The sequence below is a fragment of the Syngnathoides biaculeatus genome, chromosome 16, assembly GCF_019802595.1.
Source record: "Syngnathoides biaculeatus isolate LvHL_M chromosome 16, ASM1980259v1, whole genome shotgun sequence".
Lineage (NCBI taxonomy): Eukaryota > Metazoa > Chordata > Actinopteri > Syngnathiformes > Syngnathidae > Syngnathoides > Syngnathoides biaculeatus.
In genome coordinates, this window is record NC_084655.1 from 10,678,052 (window position 1) to 10,696,792 (window position 18,741).

Genomic DNA, 18,741 nt, shown 5'->3' on the forward strand with positions numbered 1-18,741 from the left:
CCGCCCCTCGTCGTTTAGAGCTAAAACATAAATTGTAAAAAAGAAAATCTGTACATGCCCACCAGAAGATGAGAAACACGATTCTGTACTGCAAAGAAAAGGCCTCACTTGTAAATTGATGCAAACAAAGTCATATTATTAGGAAGGAAGAAAAGTTTGGTCAAGTCAAAAACCTCCTTAAAATTTACATTATGACTTTTTTCTTGTACAGTACTAATCTAGCCTTCATTTTGTATACCATCCATTTTCTTACCCGTTTATCCTCACAAGGGTCGCGGGGAGTGCTGGAGCCTATCCCAGCTGTCAACGGGCAGGAGGCGGGGTACACCCTGAACTGGTTGCCAGCCAATCGCAGGGCACATCAAGACAAAGAGCCGCACTCACAATCACACCTCGGGGCAATTTAGAGTGCCCAATTAACACTGCATGCTTTTTGGATGGCCAGGCGGGCTGGGTGTCGGTCCACACATGCAAAAGGAGAACATGCAAACTCCAAACAGGACGTAAGGAGCTAAGGTTAAAACTGCCCACCTCAGAACTTTGCAGCAGTTATTCAAAACCAAATGACAACCCATTCCGTCCAAGCAAAGGAGAACAAGGAAGACAGGTGCAATATTACTACAACAAGAGGATATTATTGAGTTGATGATCAACAACAGATAAGGGAGGAATAGTTTTGACAATGAGCCTAAACAAATCTGAACTAATAATTAGAGGTTTCTTATTTCTTCCTACATGTTAAGTCAATAGATGTGAGCATTATTGATTTTTACAAACAGCTAAACTATGTCTCATTAGTCTTCATTACAGACCTGCACGGGCGGTTTCTTTGACAAATCCAGAGAAGACCTTAAAAGTCTCACCGTGTCCGCGGGGCTGACTACACCAAAGGCAAAAGGCCCATGGCGGGTACACAACGTGCAGTTTGCACAGACGGCTGAACCTCACTCACTTACATAATACATGAGAAAGTGTGAGATGAGTGCAGTGTTGTGTTCCCCATCTGGAACTGCTGACCTGTGCATCCCCTCCAAATAACAGCCACACGTGGAAACCCCTGAGAAGGAAAAACAAGTTCATATGTGAGCATATGGAAAGCCATTTGAGCATTTATTCAATATCTTTGACATCCATCTTATCATATCCGTCGATACTTTTCACTCTCGGTTGCATTGTACAATAACCATCAATTTCTATACCGTTGATCCTCTCTGGGGTCACGGGTTTGCTGGAAGCCGTCCCAGGTGATTATGGCCAGGAGGTGTTGGGTCACCAGTCTATCATGGGGCACAGAAAGACAAACACCACACACTCACTTTCTTTCCGATGGAAAATACTTAGTAAGTACAACTTTTTATGTGTGTATGGGATGTCACAATACTAGCGGAATAGCCACGCAAGCAAAACGTGCGAACTCTACACAGGAAGTCGGAATTTGAAAGAATTGTGAGTGATGTGCTGCCCACTCTGTTGTGTATTAAGTCACTATAGTAACATTTATTTTTCCTCTATGACCTTCCAACACTTTATGACCTGCACAATTGATGTTTGATTCTGTTTCCAAATTCAAGGCAAGCTTGCTGGAAACACAACTGAAACCGTGTTTACTACCTCCAGGTGGCCACTAGAGATCAGTACAGTCGTTTTGCAGCAGTTTACGAGTGGGTTAAATGCAAACCTTTACCACCATCTAGCGGCCATTGTTTGAAAGCCCAAAAGGAATTCATCTGTTTTATTCCTCCATCCATTTTCTTGCCGCTTATCCTCACAAGGGTCGCGGGGAGTGCTGGAGCCTATCCCAGCTCTCAACAGACAGGAGGCGGGGTACACCCTGAACTGGTTGCGAGCCAATTGCAGGGCACATGGAGACAGACAACAGTCGCACTCACAATTACACCGACGGGGCAATTTAGTGTCCAATTAATGTTGCATGTTTTTGGGATGTGGGAGGAAACCGGAGTGCCCAGAGGAAACCCACGCAGGCACGGGGAGAACATGCAAACTCCACACAGGCGGAACCCGGGTCCTCAGAACTGTGAGGCCAACACTTTCTGTTTTGTTCAAGGAGGTAATATTTGTATTGTTTTAACCTCAGATAGACTGGTCCATCTCAATACATGAGAATTAGAAAATTTCATGTATTTGCGTACTTCAAGTCCAAACCACAGTCAACTATTTTGTGATTTTGTTACTTGTTAAGTCTGATGATTTTAGTTCTGCCCTCGTGAGGATAAGGAGCTTGGAAAATGGATGGATCGATAGTATATAGCGAACGAAAAACCCTATTTTAACATTCCCCAAGCGCCCCCCAATCCACTCACCCACGCAAAAAAAAAATAATAATAATGTTACATCATGCATTGCAACATGAGGTTGCAATTCTGATGCAATTACCGTTGTATAAAGTATTTTCTTTTGTTGAAGGAATATGTATAATCTATGAATTTCACTTTTGGAATTGTATATGAAATAAATCACTGCCAAGAGATTGTAATTAAGAAAGAGGTTCTAAACTCATCAGCCGCTTTATTATATACACTTCTGCAATCTAATGGGCAAAACATATGTGGTGTTTTGGGTCATCGTGATGAATTGCATTTGATTAAATTAGTGTGTGCGTGTATAAATTACCTGCAGGAGAATAAAGAACAATTTCTTAACTATTCATATTAACCCTTTAACTCAAATAATCAGTTTAACATTAGTAACAGACGGTTTTATACTCCCAAAAGTTGTACTAGACATTTACACAGACGAGACCAACATAGTCACTGTAGTAAAAGCTCACATTTTTTGCTAAGTTTCCACGCACTGGAAAAACACAGCTGCAAAATACAAAAAAAAAAAAAAAAATCAAATACTTTTAAAAGTAGTTTTTAACAGCTTTTGGCATTACTCTGCTCATTTTTAAACCATCAATCGCCTTCAAAAGTTTGGAAAACGCTAATTCTGTATATATTTAATCACTGATTCTTTTTTCACAACTGTCCAAACGACTTTTATTTTCTTTTTTGTGCGTGTATAGGCTGTTAAAGAGTGAACCACAGCACAGGAAATGGCTGAAGGTTTTGCCAATAGAAAAGAGGCACACGGATATTTTTCAAACATTTATTAATTTATTTTTAACATAGACATTCTCTTTTAAAAGATGGGATATTAACTACTACAATAAATTCAAGGAACTAATGTCCTTGTACCAGTTCTGTTGTGTCAGACATGTACAGGAAGCTCTGCATCATATTATTATTATTGAAATGATAAGTACAACTTGTCTCAGGCATTAGTCAACACAAACACACACACGCAGCAGTTTCATTCAGGATCCACATGACGAACCATTTGTGTTAAATATTTGTTCAATTGTTAAACATTTTAAATAATTACAATATCATCAGAAAATAGTAACACTTAAAATTAGGCACCCCATTTGGTTTTTTTTTTGGCTTTAAAATTTGCTACATTACCAGGGTGATGTTAATCAAATAAAAGGTGCAATCACAGCAGGTTTAGAGTGGCATGCAATTACTATAAACATATTCAAAGTCGAACAATCCAACACTGAAAACATGTCCCTCTCAATAATCTCCCACTGCAGGTATGTGCGTCTCGTCCTGTCCATCAAAGTCTCGATGGCTGCCATGGAAACTAGACCGGGGAATGCCAACCTTCCAGGCAGGGCTGTCTGCCAACTACGCCAAGTCTCATGGCAACAAGAGGTGCGGCGAAAGTGCCCAGGAGTTAGAACAGCGGCACCCATTCGTCAGCTGGCACAGTGCGGCGACACCTCAGCTCAATGGGATCAAAGCGGGCCGCAGGTTTCGTTTTGCCATCTTTACACGTCAGCTGACCCTCATTACCCGTTTGGATATTTAACTCATGACCTATTAATGACACTGTGCGGTGTTGGCGTGCAGGCAAGCAGTTTGTCAGCATTTATAGGCCACATACAATCTGCGGGTACATGATGCTCTGGGAAGGGTAGCTCACAACTAGTGGTGTGCTCTGTAGTAAGAACAATGCTAGAGGAAAATGTCCAAGGAATTGGTTGACTAAAATACACACTGGACTCAAAATTAAATACATTGTTACAGGCTAATGAGTCTTTATCAAAAAGAGAAACAAAGATAATGTTCTTTTCACTGAAACTCTCCAAGATATATACAATATTAATGTAGGGAACCATTAATGTATGCAATGGTGTACAAATCTAACACACACTGTAACGACAATACTGTACTGTAAAATTAGCAGCACAGTGAAAGTGTCAGTCCAAAGCAGTCAGCTTTGTAAAAATAGAAATGTTGGGCCTAACAAAGTTGGTAAATGTGGATATTCAGGTTAGTTCAGCCCTTCAGGAAATGAAAATACATCAGAAATTTAAATGTTCAGTCACCATTGTAGAGAGAAACTTTGATAAAGTGGCTTTTTTTTGTTGCAAGATCTTCATATTTTCTCCTCTTTGTTACCAGCAGCAAGAGAGGATCCACCTTTTTTTAAGCTATTTAAGGTTCCATAAAATATGTTAGTGGGGCTATTTTGTGTACCGGCCTAGACTTGAAGTGGCTCTCAGTGGTTTCTTTTGGCCGTTGTGGAACCGCCGCAGGACAAAATCAAAGTTTGCAGTTGTGGACATGGCATAGAAGACGTTCGCTTTGTCTGGGATGAGCAACTCTAAAAACAGAAACAGAATATGTAGTTACTGTACAGTTACTGACACTTCATTAGGTGAAACTGCATAATCAACTTAATTCCAATATAAATAAGGGCCTTTGCTCAGTGAATATTTCCAATATTACGCTACATTAAGGTAGCCCAAATATCGGAATCACATTCGTGATATAATCACTAACCATAGATAGTCAAATTGACTTCATCTAGCTATGATTGGATTTTTGTTTTGTTATTTTTTTTTTTTTTTTTTGGGGGGGGTGAATCTTATTAAACTACATAGTTGTCAGTGTCGGGCTTGTGTGTTCCGACCTCTCTCCTGCGAGATGACCTGTGTCAGAGTGAATTCCTGCCAGTTCATGTGTTCCAGGTGATGCTTCTCCAATGCCCGCTGAATCACATGTGCAGTTTTGTCCTGGCTGGTCAACTAGTGAATGTAAAACACACAGAACAAAGTCAGAAATATGTAGATCACACACATGACCCGTTTTGTGCACTCCAAACATGCATGATATTTGAAAGCAAATATAGTGAACCCGCAAATGAGTTTTGGGATTTGCAAATTCACTTTTTTGCAGATTTTTAGAGGGACCATACTCCATTATTTTGTGTAAAACTCATTTGCTGATTTGGATTCAGGCCAAAGCTATGTCTAATGTAACAACATTGCTTTGAACTATGTTGAGGTGAGGCAAGAAGCTTCATTTAGTCAGGCTACAGCCTTATGTAATAGGAAAACAAAGTACTTTTCTGCCATCTTGTGGCATCTATAGGAAAATAAAACCATTTTGAATTGACGTTAAACTCAATCCCCCACACACATACACACAAATAATTGGGCAACACTGTATCCATTTTAGGCACTATAATATGATTGAATCAGACTATTGAAGCTCAATAATGTCAAACAAAAATATTCACCAAGACACTCTTATACATGTTGCCATTGTTGTGGCCCAGATCCACGCTGACCCTCACGATGCAGGAGTCTGATCCCTGGCGGTTATAGACGGGCAGGGAGATCATGGACACGGAACGTTTGTGGTGGGAGTTCGGCGAGGGCGGAGCAGTCGCGCAGGAAGTGGCCGAGGAGCAGAGAGAGTCCGAAGACGAGCCCGAGGGAGTTTGGGAGTCTGGAGACAAGGACGCTGAGGAGCACGGTGAGGATGATGAAGAGGAGGAGGAGGAGGAAGATGAGGAGAAGATCTCGGACACATTGTTGCAAGAACTGTGGAAGGACTGCAGGAAATAAAAGTAGAGGTTTTTACGTATATGTGTGGTTCGCAGTCAAATGTTCTGGGTATGAATCTCAGCTAGGCACTTTCTGTGTGGAGTTTGCATGCTCTCCTCCTGCTTGCATGTGCTTTGACTCACACAACACATGCCGTTTACCTGCAGTCTGATGGAACAGGCAGAGTTGGGAGAGGACAGATCCTCCAACTCGGAACAACTCGATCCTGAAGATGAAACACTGATCTGGTCTGCTGGGAGCTTTTTGGGTCCGTCACTTATTGTCAAGAGACTGAAGAAAGAGCTTGCGTCATTTCATGCGGGGCCGTACGAATCTTATAATGTAATTTTTTTTAATGGCATAAAACACACTATTTGTGTGTGTTCTAATGTGGCAAGCCACATAATGTCCCATGATACTCACGAGGAAAGTTTTTTCGTGAGTGTCCTGTGGCTCCAAGTGGTTGGTGAACACACATCCACCGGAGGCTCCAACTGTCGAGAAAGTTCATAGCTGCAAAAAGAATAAATACGCAATGACACCATCAATAATCAAGATATATTATACAATCCAACATCTAATAAATAGTGTGTCTAGGAGATGTTTTTATCTGAAGAAAAAATGGTCCATTACATCCACTAAGGAAATCATGTTTATTGTTAGTTGAGTGCTCATATTTTCATTGATGGGAAAATTGTATGACCCTGGAGGAATGTGCCAACAAATAATTTTTTGGTGCATTAAGGACTGTACCATTCTGAGCAAAAATAAAAGCAGGCAACTTTTGGTTTTGCTCACATTTTTCTTCCGCTGAATTCTAATTCTTTGCAGAGATAATACATAAAGGTCAAATGTGTGGGAAGCCCCCTTTAAAATAGGCTTAGCAGAGCTAGTTAAAGGAGCACTAACCTTGGTTTGGCGTAGAGGGAAAAAAAAAACTCAGCTGCTGCATTTATGTTCCAGGTTGGGTGCAAGCCCCAGACCACGAGTGGTTCTTTTGGAAGGCAAAACTGCAGTCATTACTTGGCCTTGTAGAGAGGCCACTGTCCATCAATAAGAGTCGCAGGATGGAAACTCTCCAATAATATTCCATTCAATTATAAAAGGTTTGTGGACGGACAAAAGAGGTAGTGTTTTTGTTTTTAGTTGGAGGTAGAATTTGTGAGTTCCTTTGGAATGGACAAAAAGACGGCAATATGTGTGAGAAGGGTGGTGTCGTAAGCCACCTCCTCTGTTTATAGATGGTCTTTCCACCATTCGGTAGACTGCCTCTCACGCTCCTTTCTGAAACCATTTGTCTTCTCTGTCGACACCTTTATCCTCAAAAGATAACTTTTGGACCTACCCGGACCCCCAATACACTGAAACTGTACATTTTGGAGCATATCTTTTCTTGTGGGGATCTTAAGGCTTACCTATGCGTTATTATTATTATTCTGCCATCTAATCAGCATCCTGGTTTGCTACACCTGTGATGTGAATGGATTAACTCACCAAAGGAAAATTGCTCACGAACAGATTTGGAGTGATTGCCCACAATAATTGAGAGCCATAAGTATTTTGTGTACATAGAAAAAGCCTCATATATTTGAGTGCAGCGGCACGGTGGATCAGATGGGAACTATTGGCCTCACAGTTCTGAGGTCCCGGGTTCATTCCAGGACATGCCTATGTGGAGTTTGTATGTTCTCCCCGTGCCTGCGTGGGTTTTCTCCATGCACTCCGGTTTCCTTCCACATCCCAAAAACATGCAACATTAATTGGACACTCCAAATTGCCCCGAGGTGTGATTGTGAGTGCGGCTCTTTGTCTCGATGTGCCCTGCGATCGACTGGCAACCAATTCAAGGTGTACCCTGCCTGCTGCCCGTTGACAGCTGGGATAGGCTCCAGCACAGCCCGCGACCCTTGTGAGGTTAAGCGGCTAAGAAAATGGATGAATGGATAGATATTTGAGTACAGCTGAGAATGTAAGCAAAATCATGTGTTGTTTTTTTATTTTTGTTCAGTTAATTATATTTTTAGCACCAACCTATACAGACATATGGCCATGTACTAGCCACATTGATTACTTACATCTGTAAATACAGTAAAACATGTGTGTGTGTGTGTGTGTTTGTGTGTGCGCGCATGTGTGTGTGTGCTATTGGATCACTGTTTGAAAATTTGATAATAAATTTCCGCCAGTGCACCTTTCTTGGTCTGTGAGCAGTTTATGTCCTTGCATCCAGGCAGCAATTCTGGGGTAATGAGGCAGGTTGAACAGAGTACAGGACATTTGCAGGACACGGATTTGCGACAGAACCTCATACTCCTGCAGAAAGGGGAATGCTTTAGAAAGAGCGTTAAAATGCTCCCCACCTCACGCCCACAAAAAAGCCTTGCCGCAATGACAACAATCACATGAACAATATTGCACAGTATTTTAGCTGTTGCAAGTATATGAACAAGAATTGTGGAGTAGGATGGTAAAGGCTAGCAACTCACCCTCCTCCTCTTCTCAAAATTTATGAGCCCTGTCTGTGAAAATATTGAATTGTCATGAGGGTGTGCATTAATTGAAACAATACCGTAAATGATTGACTACATCAAATGTATAAAACAAACATGTACAGCCGTCATTTTAAGCAGCATAATGAATGTAACAAAATACCATAAATCAATAATTATAAAGTGCTGAATACACTGCTGGTAGATTTAATTGCTTTAAGATTTAAGATCAATTGTGATGCTAAATAGAGCATTTTAAATAGCACCTCTAGTCATAAAAATTGAAATACAGTAAGTATTTTTGCACTTCTACAGGAGAGGAAGTGAAAAAAAAATACTTTCAGAATTTTCCTTTAACAGCATTTATTATTCATGACCTCTTAGAAGCAGTGTGGGAAAAAGTTTTGTGTGCATTTATTTTTGCTTTGTTACGTTGCGATAGCTGCTATCTGTGTGTACCGTAGTTGCCCTTGAGGAATAATAACCTTAAATCATTTCCTATAACCGTGTAATGGAATACAAATCATGATAAAGGATCATATAATATATCAAATTTAAAACATTTCATTAATAGTCATAGCAACTGTTACTAAGAATACATGATGGGCTGTAAAGTGTATACCTCTACTGTGTCTGGCAGGGCTGTGTCGAGCATGGTAAGGACGGTCAGATATGTGCCCAGATAGGGCACCACGCCGCTGGAAGTATTCTGTATGGAGACATTAGGTAGTTTATTACGCTACTTAAGTAATTGTGTCACTTGCACTCTGTTACAGCTGTCTTTTCAATCCACACAGCACTTTTTCATGGCATGCGTGTCCTACTTTCATTCACGGTGTGTCAGTCTGAGTTTCTAGCATCGCCGCCTCATGTTTCAGCCCAGGAGAGTCCGCAGAGGACTCATAAAGCCCTCTGCTCTGGTCTATTATTACTGGCCTATAATGCTGGTGGATCTGCGGCCACTCGAAACTTGTTTAGCACTGAGTGGGGCCAAAGATAGTTTTGGCTCTCTGCCATGCTAGAAGTTCTACACACTGATGTGAAATCATCTCTCTTTGAGATGCTGTATAATGTCAGCGGGAGTTTTTGTATGGGTTAGCTTGAAAACTAATCCTGCCATCCAAAACGGAATTACAACATCCGATAATGCATTACTTGAGCTAAATGTCCTTAACCTTCTCCTTTAAATCTTAAATCTTCTCCCTCCTTGAAGCAGAAATGTCTGGATATGAATCTTCTTGGATATTTTGGGAGAAATGTTATCCACAGTTGTTCGCCCTTCGTCCCATCAAAGGTCATATATTTGCTTGGATTTTAGGCAAATAAAACAACCCATTGCTGTAGAAAAAGTAAAATCAGGTTCTAACAGGTGGATGTTTGTTTATAACATCAACTATAACTCTAGTTTATAGATGGCTTAAGGTCTGACCTCCAAACTCTCGAGAACTGGTTTTGGTAAACATTAACTTGGATATCCTGTTTAATTGTTTCCCTTTAAGAAGGAGAGAGGCCACGTTGCACCTTTACTTACAGCACAATATCTAGAGTACAACTAGTGCAAATGTACCAGGGTGCAAGCATGACTACATTGTAATTAGTAATTTTTCACTAATCCTATTGTGGAGACATGATCTCTAGACACATGACGCCACTTGAGTTGCCTTGAGGAAGCAAGAACTAAAAAAGGAACAAACTGCTGAAACGCTCCAGTTTTCCCATCAATACGTCTGTCAATGTCAATTGAAAATATCATTGAGAAAAATCTTCGTAAAACCTAAAAGACAAAATTGACATTCACCTAGCACCAGTTAGTTTCCTAACCCAGTCATTCATTTACAGTTTACATAAGGTATATGTACGGTTACATTTACACTTTAATTATTTTGAAAAACTGCAATTCAGATTACTTGAGACCTTTTTGCAAGGAATGAAGGTGTAACAACTCAATGGATTGACTCTGACACACATTAACTTTTAAAAAAGTGGAGATAGGTTGAAAGGGTTGTTCCTCTTGAACAAAAGCAAGAGAAATTTTCATTGATATTTTTTGCACTCACAATTAATTTATCCAAAGTATTATGTAGAATTAGCTTGCTACTTACAATTCATTCAATGATTTCATGAGAACAAGATGGTCAACTTTATTATTACTGTTGTTGTTTACTTTAGTCAGTTTTTTTTATTTACAAAAGATTTTATTTGCAAAAAGATAAGCAATGCTGCACGGCATCCCCATAATATTATAATCCCATCAGAATCCTCGCATCGAATAATCAGCATGGTACCGATTATGCACAGTTTGGCTTTTATAGTGGAATGGGGAGAAATGGTCAAATGAATGATATTTGGGTTTTGGGTTATTTTTTGGGGGGGGTTGGTTTCACCTCCACCAGGAGTTCTCTGTTGGTCAGAAGGCAGTTTTCATCAGGGAAGGTTTCACAGAGGTTATCAAAAATAATCATGCAGTCCCTGCAAAAAAGGCAAAATATAATTAGCTCTACACCATGTAGTTGAAGTAATGATGAACCAGTATACGTTATAAAAATTCAAAGTACCTTGTCCAAGAGCAGGTGTTATGTCACAGAGAAAACACTATTAAATTGGGCTTTTTTTATCGATGGGATTTTACTAGCTTGGTGCAACTTCCATGCCGGGCTGTGTAATGTGGGTCACCCAAAAGCAGCTAATTAGCTGATATTGCTGTTGATGAAGGTTCACTGACCCTCATTACAAGAGAATTATGATACACATGAAGACATAAAAACTGGTGGTGGAATAGAATGGAATGCAAACCTGACTTTACCTGCTAACTGCTGCCCAGGTCCTTCTTAGTCTGTAGACTGCATTGGACTGTAGGGCGGACAGGATTGCCTTGAGAGAGGAAAAGTTCTTCAAATGGCGACAGTCCTGCAGAGAAATAGTAGTCATGATAGTTTTAAGTTTTGATCATGATGCCACAAGCTTGGCGCAGCAATGTTTGGGAGGTTTTGTCTAGTCCTCTTTGCAACTTCATATGGTTGGTTGGTTTGTGGAGCTTCAGTTTTTCATTTTTATTATCATTCACTATTATCCTGATGAATGGACAGTGGATCCTGCAAGCTCGCGGTTGGGCAGTCGTGCTTCACCTATTTGAAAATGTCATATTATTATTATTATTATTGTTATTATTTCTTTTCCATATTTTCCACACAGTTTCCCCCTCTTTTTCAGGTGGGAACCAACGCCACAAACACTTGCTGATGGCTTCTCCCCACTTATTTATGTATCTTTTGGGTTTACAAAGCATCAAGAAACATCCTTTCATAGATGTTCCCATATTATGCTTTTTGGAAACCCCAAATACCATACGATTACTTACTACCCTGATGGTATCAAGACTAAGAAGAACGCACCACTCACCTGTGCTACTCTGATCCACTTCTCCAGGATCCGAGCTCGTTGTGGTGGGGTAGGACCGCAGGTGGCACCCGGTGGGCGGCAGAGTAGTGATATGATGACAAGGTTGGTAATGGCGTTAAACTGTGCGATGGTGGCCCTGATGGTGGGGGACATGTTCTCCTTCTTGTCTCTTTGTGACCAGATGCAGCCCAAACACTGATAAGGAGCAACTTTCCTAAATAAAGCCTAGGAAGGAATGAAAAGAGACATTCACCTTTACAAAGCAACACAAAATACCAAAAAAAAAAATCTAATATTTCAGGTTCATGCATTTCTTCGTAGATAGATTAATGATGTCTTTATGACTACTTCCAGGAAGACCAAATTCTTCCTTTGCAAAGTTAATAATGCTCCGTTTTCATTGACAGAGCCAAATTCGTTTAAATTGTAACTACTTTCTCATTGCAAATGCAGTTGTTTAGAATAACATTACAACATAATGAAAGCTATTTCTAATATTTTGGTTACATCAAAATAGTAGGTACTGTATGAAACAGTGCAGAACAAATTCATCCTGGACCAAAATACTGAACCCCATGTATTTGTCAGGATCATTTCCACTCACTTACAGAATCTATCCGAGTCAGTTGCTCTGCGATGGCTCTTGATGAGAAATCCATAATGTCACCTTCATCTTGCAAGTGTTCATATCCCAAATCCTCATCAGCTGAAAGCTGCTCATGTTGTTGCAAATCTGCCTGAGCGGGACTCACATGTGTCTCAGATTCTGATGAATGGGCAGCAGGATACAATAAGAATGTATGCATGACAAAAATAACAATCTGCAATGAAGAGTATGTACTACGATGGAGGCGCATACCTTCTTTCTGGAACCTCTTAAGGAGGTTTTCGGTTTGCCCCGCTAGTGAAGAGAAGTTGGGCTGACAGTGCCATTGGTCATGTATGGCAGAGCTGATCCTAAGGTGATCCAAAAGAAGTTGCAACCCAGGGTGGAGCGGAGGATCCCTGAGGTCCTCACTGAATTCCTCCAGCCAGGTCTGGACAAAGGCCAGCAGAGGCCTGAGGAGGCAGTGGGAAAATCACTACCGGTGAACTGCTTCCAATGACATGTTATACCAGACAAGTTCAAGAGCGTTATGTGACTGTTTGATTGGGAAATGTCGAATTCTTGAATTATAAACAAGGATTTAATGATTAACGCAAAGCAGATCATAAAAAAAAAAACCATCAACCTACCTCAGGTTGCATTCACTGTTGTCCAATTCTGATGCTTCACTGTCTCTGTAGAAGGGACATGAGGGAAGGCAAATTCTGTAAAATTACATTTCTCTTCAAGAGGATTTGTTTTTACCTAGCTTTCCATACAACGTGTCCATACTTTGAAATTCTAGTCACACACAAATCCTGAAGCGGAGTCATGCTAACAACATTCTCAGCCTCTCTGTCCATAATTGTTGTTGTTGTTGTCGTAGTCACGAGCCTTTCGGTAATGAGCACCTGTAGGCTACTGATTATTACTTCCAAGCAGGATTTTACAAATGATTCAGAAATAACAAAATAAGTAAGAAATCAAAAGAAGTTGGAGCTTTTTTAAAAGGAAAAAAAATACCAATATTGTCTACAATACAGATCAGTATAGTTTTGGAAGGAATCATAGTTGCTGATACTCACAAACCGCAATGTGATCACACTATCTAATCATAAGAACCAAAACAAAAAGTGCATAAAAAAAAACAAAATCATGCAACTAAATTCGAGAAAGGTGAAACATTTCAATTTCAATACATGCTAACTTCCGCTATCAGTTAATTTAAACGGCACCCAGGCAAATGGTTTTCAAGATAAATAATGGAAAAAAGTTGCAATAAGTGTACAGTATGGGAACATATTATCATGTCATATTGTTTAAAATGAATGCCGGATGATTATTTTGACGAGTCTTTGTTTTTTACTTTTTATTTTATTCCCCATAAGACTGGTTACGTAATCTTGGTACAACCTTATCGTCATGGCCTATAGCTTTATTACTTCTGTAAAGTTATGAGACGTAATCTACTGTATATAGAATGCGAACATGTAAAAGTCAATAACTGAAAAAAAATGGTGATTATACCTTTGGAAGACGATTTCTAAGAGCTTTGTCGTACTGGTGAAGGTTCTGTATGTTGAGAGGAAGATCCTGCTGTAGTCCTGTTCCAGACAGGACGGGTCGAGGAGGTGACTCACAAGCATTTGCAGACTGGCGGACTTCAGACGCCGCACTTTGTTGGTTCGGTATTGGACGAAAGCGCATGATGGATTCGAGCTGGGGTCGACCCAGGAGGGGACGGGCACCCTGTGCAGCGTGATCCCGTAAACTGCCCCATTCTCGGATTCCTCACCCCACTCTTGCACTGGGTTCTAAGGATTGGGGGGGAATGTTGAGATGTCACATCAGATTTCTACATGTTAGCCCTCAATCATCCGTGCACCAAACTAAATGTACTGTAGGATTATACAGTTGGGTGATCTTATGTATAAAAATAGCCATTTACAGTGAAATAAATAGAGTCTCTCACTGGTCCACTACAACTACACAACATTTGCTTCATATGTTTTGCAGTGGTGATGCATGTGGTGAAGTATTAATTACAGTACAGAGTTTAGAGCAACCTTGAATTTCAAAGAATCGTGCAAAGGTTGAAGCAAATGTTTATAGATAAATACAGGATGAGTCAAAGTTGAAGGTATTCAAAAACACATGGAAATGGGAAAGCAAAATAATGTCCAAATGCCAAGAGACTTTGCTTTTAAGTCACAGTTGGCTAGTGGTGACCCAAGACATATTACAGTACGCACTTAACTGTACAGTATGTGCATAATTATCACCTTCAATGATTAGGAAAATCACTGCGGGTTGTACGTCCATTGATAAGGCATCGTAAAATCTTCTTGAAACTTGGTGGGTAGCGAACATTCCTATTTACTGGAGAGGTCAGTCCAGTTTGCTACACAACAGCACCCGACAAAATTGATGGAATAAAAATAAAATTGCATCTTGCTTGGTTGTGACTTTTGGCGATATGATTCCAGTTTTGTGCAGAACAGCGAACAAAGAGGAAAAAAGAAATAAGTTGTGCTGTCACGTTTAAACAGCCTTTATCGTTCTTTCAGGGATGAGAATAAACAATTTTGAAAAACAGGGAAAATGTCTGTTAATGGGGGGGTTGAGTTTCCTCCTGGATATTTTTTGCTCATATCGGAACACAAAGTGCACAGCACTTTGCCGGGAATGTCCACTTTTTGTATGTGTTTGGTTAGAAAAGTTGATACCGTTTTCAGTCCTATCTGCATGCTTACACTTTTTTCAAGCCATGCCCGTTTGAAACAGTTTTTGATTCCAGCATCCTTGTCAATTGCCCTCGCTCGATCTTCATCCTTTTTTTCTAACACTTTCGTCATCGTAAAACTTAGAGCACACTGCGCTCAGTTCGCGCTATCCAAGTCCCACGCGCCATTACTTGGCTAACTAACAAGTTACACTGCAATTTCTGAGAACCGAGAACACATGTACATGGCAATGGTGAAACTCTACTAACCACTAACACGATTGGATTGTTATACTGTATAACTCTGTTGTCCAATCCAATAATCTGCCGCAAACAAGTTTTAATGTTTCTGTCGCAAAATGCAAATATTTACACTACCGAGCAAGTTAGAACGGCATATGATAGTCGTGCTTGTGCTAGCACTAAGCTGAACTTGCAGCTTGGAGCCCACCACCGAGAGGCAGGCGCACGATACCCTACCCCTAAATATCCTCCCCCTCCCCTGAAATTTTCTCAACGGATTTGCGCTTATCTTGAGAATGGTCATTTTGGTCTGAAAAAGTCAGAAATCCGCCGATCGGTGGAAAATTCTGATCCCTGTTCTTTATATGTGCACAACAACTTTTTGCATATGAAAAAAAGTAGCCGAAATTAAAAATGTTTCTATTCTTCCAGGTAGAGTGTATTATCTTCGAAATGATCACAGTGATGCAATAGCTCGAGACCCACTTAAAGGAGGGTGAATTAGTAACACACTTCTGCTAACTTCACTTACTTAACCTGAACAGCACATGGGTGTGCAGGTGATTTCTATAAAATCCTGACCTGTAAGCCACAGGTTGGGTACAGACATTGGAGCAAGCCTAAATAATTGTCTTCAGTGCATTGTTTTGTACTTCCTTCAAAATTCATCTAAAATATGAAGCACTTATTAGCGCTTGCCGTTCACTACGGTTGAAATCGATTCATCTCAGGTTTTAAAATGTGTTACATAAACCTGCCGCCAATAACCATTTGTGCATGACTTCCAACTAATCCATGAGGTGTCCACACACCGCTTCACAAATCTATACAGCTGCACGCAACTGCGAGCTGTAGACATTTTTTTGATTATGCACCACACACTAGGTATCAGACCAAACAAACTTTTTTAATATCAAACTTTTTTTTTTTTATGCCAAAGTCCAGAATGAATCTGACTGTGTAACACCTATTATGGCCATTCCAAAGACTTCCAAACAGTGGAAATGCCTTGTTACAACTATTAACACACACGCACACTGTCTCTCTTAGAAACTAGTTGTTTGTTTACTGAAGAGAGAAGACACATTGTGTGCTACTTGCACCCATTGTCACTGATGTGCTGGCAGCACTAAGCACAACTATAAGTCCAATGGAAATGAAGCTAAGTCCGTGGACTTGAATAGCGAAACATTGCACAGAACTTTTTTCCACCTTCCCTTCATCATCACTGAGAAATAGCAAAAATTGACCTCAAGTAGACCTCAAGTGTTTTGCAGCTGTTGCAGGACCAAATGGGTACAGGTACAAAGTGTTCAACAGTGGAAGCACAGCGTATGGATGCATCTCCATGACAACATGCCTGCTCACAATGCCCTGAGCATCTAACAGTTCCTGGAAAAAATGAACATCACTATGGAGCGCGATTTAAAGACGGGGATGCAATTCAGATGGCGTGACAACAAAGGTGCAGAAGGACCTCTGAAGAATCCTTCAAAGAGTATACATGAAGACGTAGTAGGGAAAGTCTAAGATTACTTTCATTAGATTACTTCAAAGAAGAAAAACTTTTAGTTAGCACTTTGGATTTGACATACTGTATTGGTAGGAGTCCTGCAATTTTTTTTCCAACATAACTCGTATATAAGTCAAATATAAATCTGTATTTTTCAGGAGTTCCAGTACAGTGATAACCTTAAATCATGTCATTATCCAAGCCGCTTATCCTCACAAGGGTTGCAGGAAAGCTGAAGCCAATCCCAGCAAGCTTCGGGCTAAAGGCGGACTACACCCTCAACTGGTCGTCAGTCAGTCACAGGGCAGATATCGACACCATTTCTGAGCAGGAATCGATCCCACGCTGCCCACACCAAAGGCAGGCATGTGTACCACTACACCATGAGTGACTACATAACCTTACGTTTTGGGGGAAAAAAAATCCAAATACTCCCAGATTGTGAAGTATAGAAGAATTACAAATTGAAGCATATTTGTACAGTCAGCATATATCTTAACTTTATTTAAACAAGCATTTGCATAGTTTAAAGCCATGTTACTGACTTTTTATATATTAAAAACTGTTTGAGTTGGTTTCTTTCTGTTACATGTACACTATATTATTAATGTTGTGCAAGTGTAGCTGAGTTATTTGTGTTGATCTCGTCAATGTCTTTTACTTGAGTGTACAGTTGCCAGTTTTTTTTTAATATGGGTGTAAATCAATCTATATCCAAAATTAGCAGTAACTTTGAAATTGCTACATGTTTGGTTTTGATTTGTATTTATGTAAACGTTTAAGATCAAACATAACATAAAAGGCAAAGGCTCAAATCTGCAACATAAAAGCCATTTATGTTGAGAAGCCCTAACGACACAAAAGGGCATTTCAGAAAAGTAGTACAGTGCTCTTTTTGTCTCAATTATCTGTTCCGTATCTTTTCGCTTGCAAGATTCATTCCGTCCTACAAACCGATTACAAGTACAAAAACGTGTTGTGAAGCTCCTAAATGTGACTTTTAATGACAAGAATTATGACTCTTACCATTGTCAGCTCCCATTTTCCCATCTCGCTTCTTTTCTTACGGAGAAGGACTTGCCATCTTCTCAGGACTTTAAATAAACTTCAAGCTAGCGAGCGTCCTCTTTAGGGCTGCATGTTTGTTAACTGTAAAACTTATCCCAAGTCCTCTAAACGGGGTCACATTATCGAGTGTTATAAATATTAAGTTATAAATAGTTACCGCAGCGTGGAAAGTGTCGACTACATTAATAAGGTCGCATAAACCCCGCCTAGAGGGAGCAGGGAGAAAGTTGCCGATACTGATCGAAGAAATCTCAGTAAGTGGACTGGATACACCGGCTCAGGCTGCAGGGATGTCCTGTATTTTATAGCAGGAGGCGGGGCTACACAGTGGGGAGGCGGGGTTATCCTGGTCGCCAGCCAATCGGAGCCTTTTCTTTTCACTATACAGTTTCCCAATTTAGGAGTTTTGGAGCAATAAAGTGCAATTAACGTCACCCTTGTACACTTGATCAACTGTCACAGCACACTATACAATTCACACAATATACTGTATACTCAAATAGGAAATAGAAAATATACACAGGCAAATCCACGGCAGTCTCTTCCTTGGTGTTGTGTCATGAACTCGGACCTTAACTGAGGCAGGGGAGGCCTCCGGTTCATCAGATGTTGTCCTGAGTTCCTTTGTGACCTCTTGGATGAGGCGTCGTTGTACTCTTGAGGTTTTTGTTGACATTGTTGAACTGTTAACAAAAATTCTAAATGAGCTCATGATCACAACTGTGTGTGTTTCTTTCGGCTTGTCCCTTTCGGGGTCGCCACAGCGTGTCATCTCAGATGAACGCATATATATGTTTGGCACAATTTTTACGCCGGATGCCC

At 40.4% G+C, this 18,741-nt stretch overlaps 1 protein-coding gene across 1 annotated transcript; it reads right to left on the bottom strand.

Annotated features, from left to right (window-relative positions):
- Positions 1–3,094: 3,094 nt before the first annotated feature.
- Positions 3,095–18,209, bottom strand: LOC133514753 (ral guanine nucleotide dissociation stimulator-like 1). The gene is made up of 16 exons (XM_061846683.1): positions 17,878–18,209; positions 13,901–14,187; positions 13,024–13,068; positions 12,647–12,846; positions 12,396–12,553; positions 11,788–12,012; positions 11,192–11,295; positions 10,773–10,857; positions 9,011–9,097; positions 8,386–8,418; positions 8,091–8,212; positions 6,323–6,412; positions 6,061–6,190; positions 5,590–5,907; positions 4,981–5,095; positions 3,095–4,671 (listed from the first exon to the last, which is right to left on the bottom strand). Exons 1-16 carry the CDS (start codon positions 17,899–17,901, stop codon positions 4,532–4,534), a joined length of 2,163 nt encoding a protein of 720 aa, XP_061702667.1. The 5' UTR covers positions 17,902–18,209; the 3' UTR covers positions 3,095–4,531.
- Between the last annotated feature and the right edge of the window lie 532 nt (positions 18,210–18,741).

What these genes read in the sequence shown, in the direction of transcription:
- LOC133514753 (XM_061846683.1), bottom strand. Translation starts at nt 17,901, where the DNA reads ATGGGAAAATGGGAGCTGACAATG. An exon ending in GAAAATGGGAGCTGACAATG is followed by an intron (nt 14,188 to 17,877) that starts GTAAGAGTCATA and finishes CCCAATCCTTAG; the next exon opens with AACCCAGTGCAAGAGTGGGG. An exon ending in ACAGAGAACTCCTGGTGGAG is followed by an intron (nt 9,098 to 10,772) that starts GTGAAACCAACC and finishes GTCTCCATACAG; the next exon opens with AATACTTCCAGCGGCGTGGT.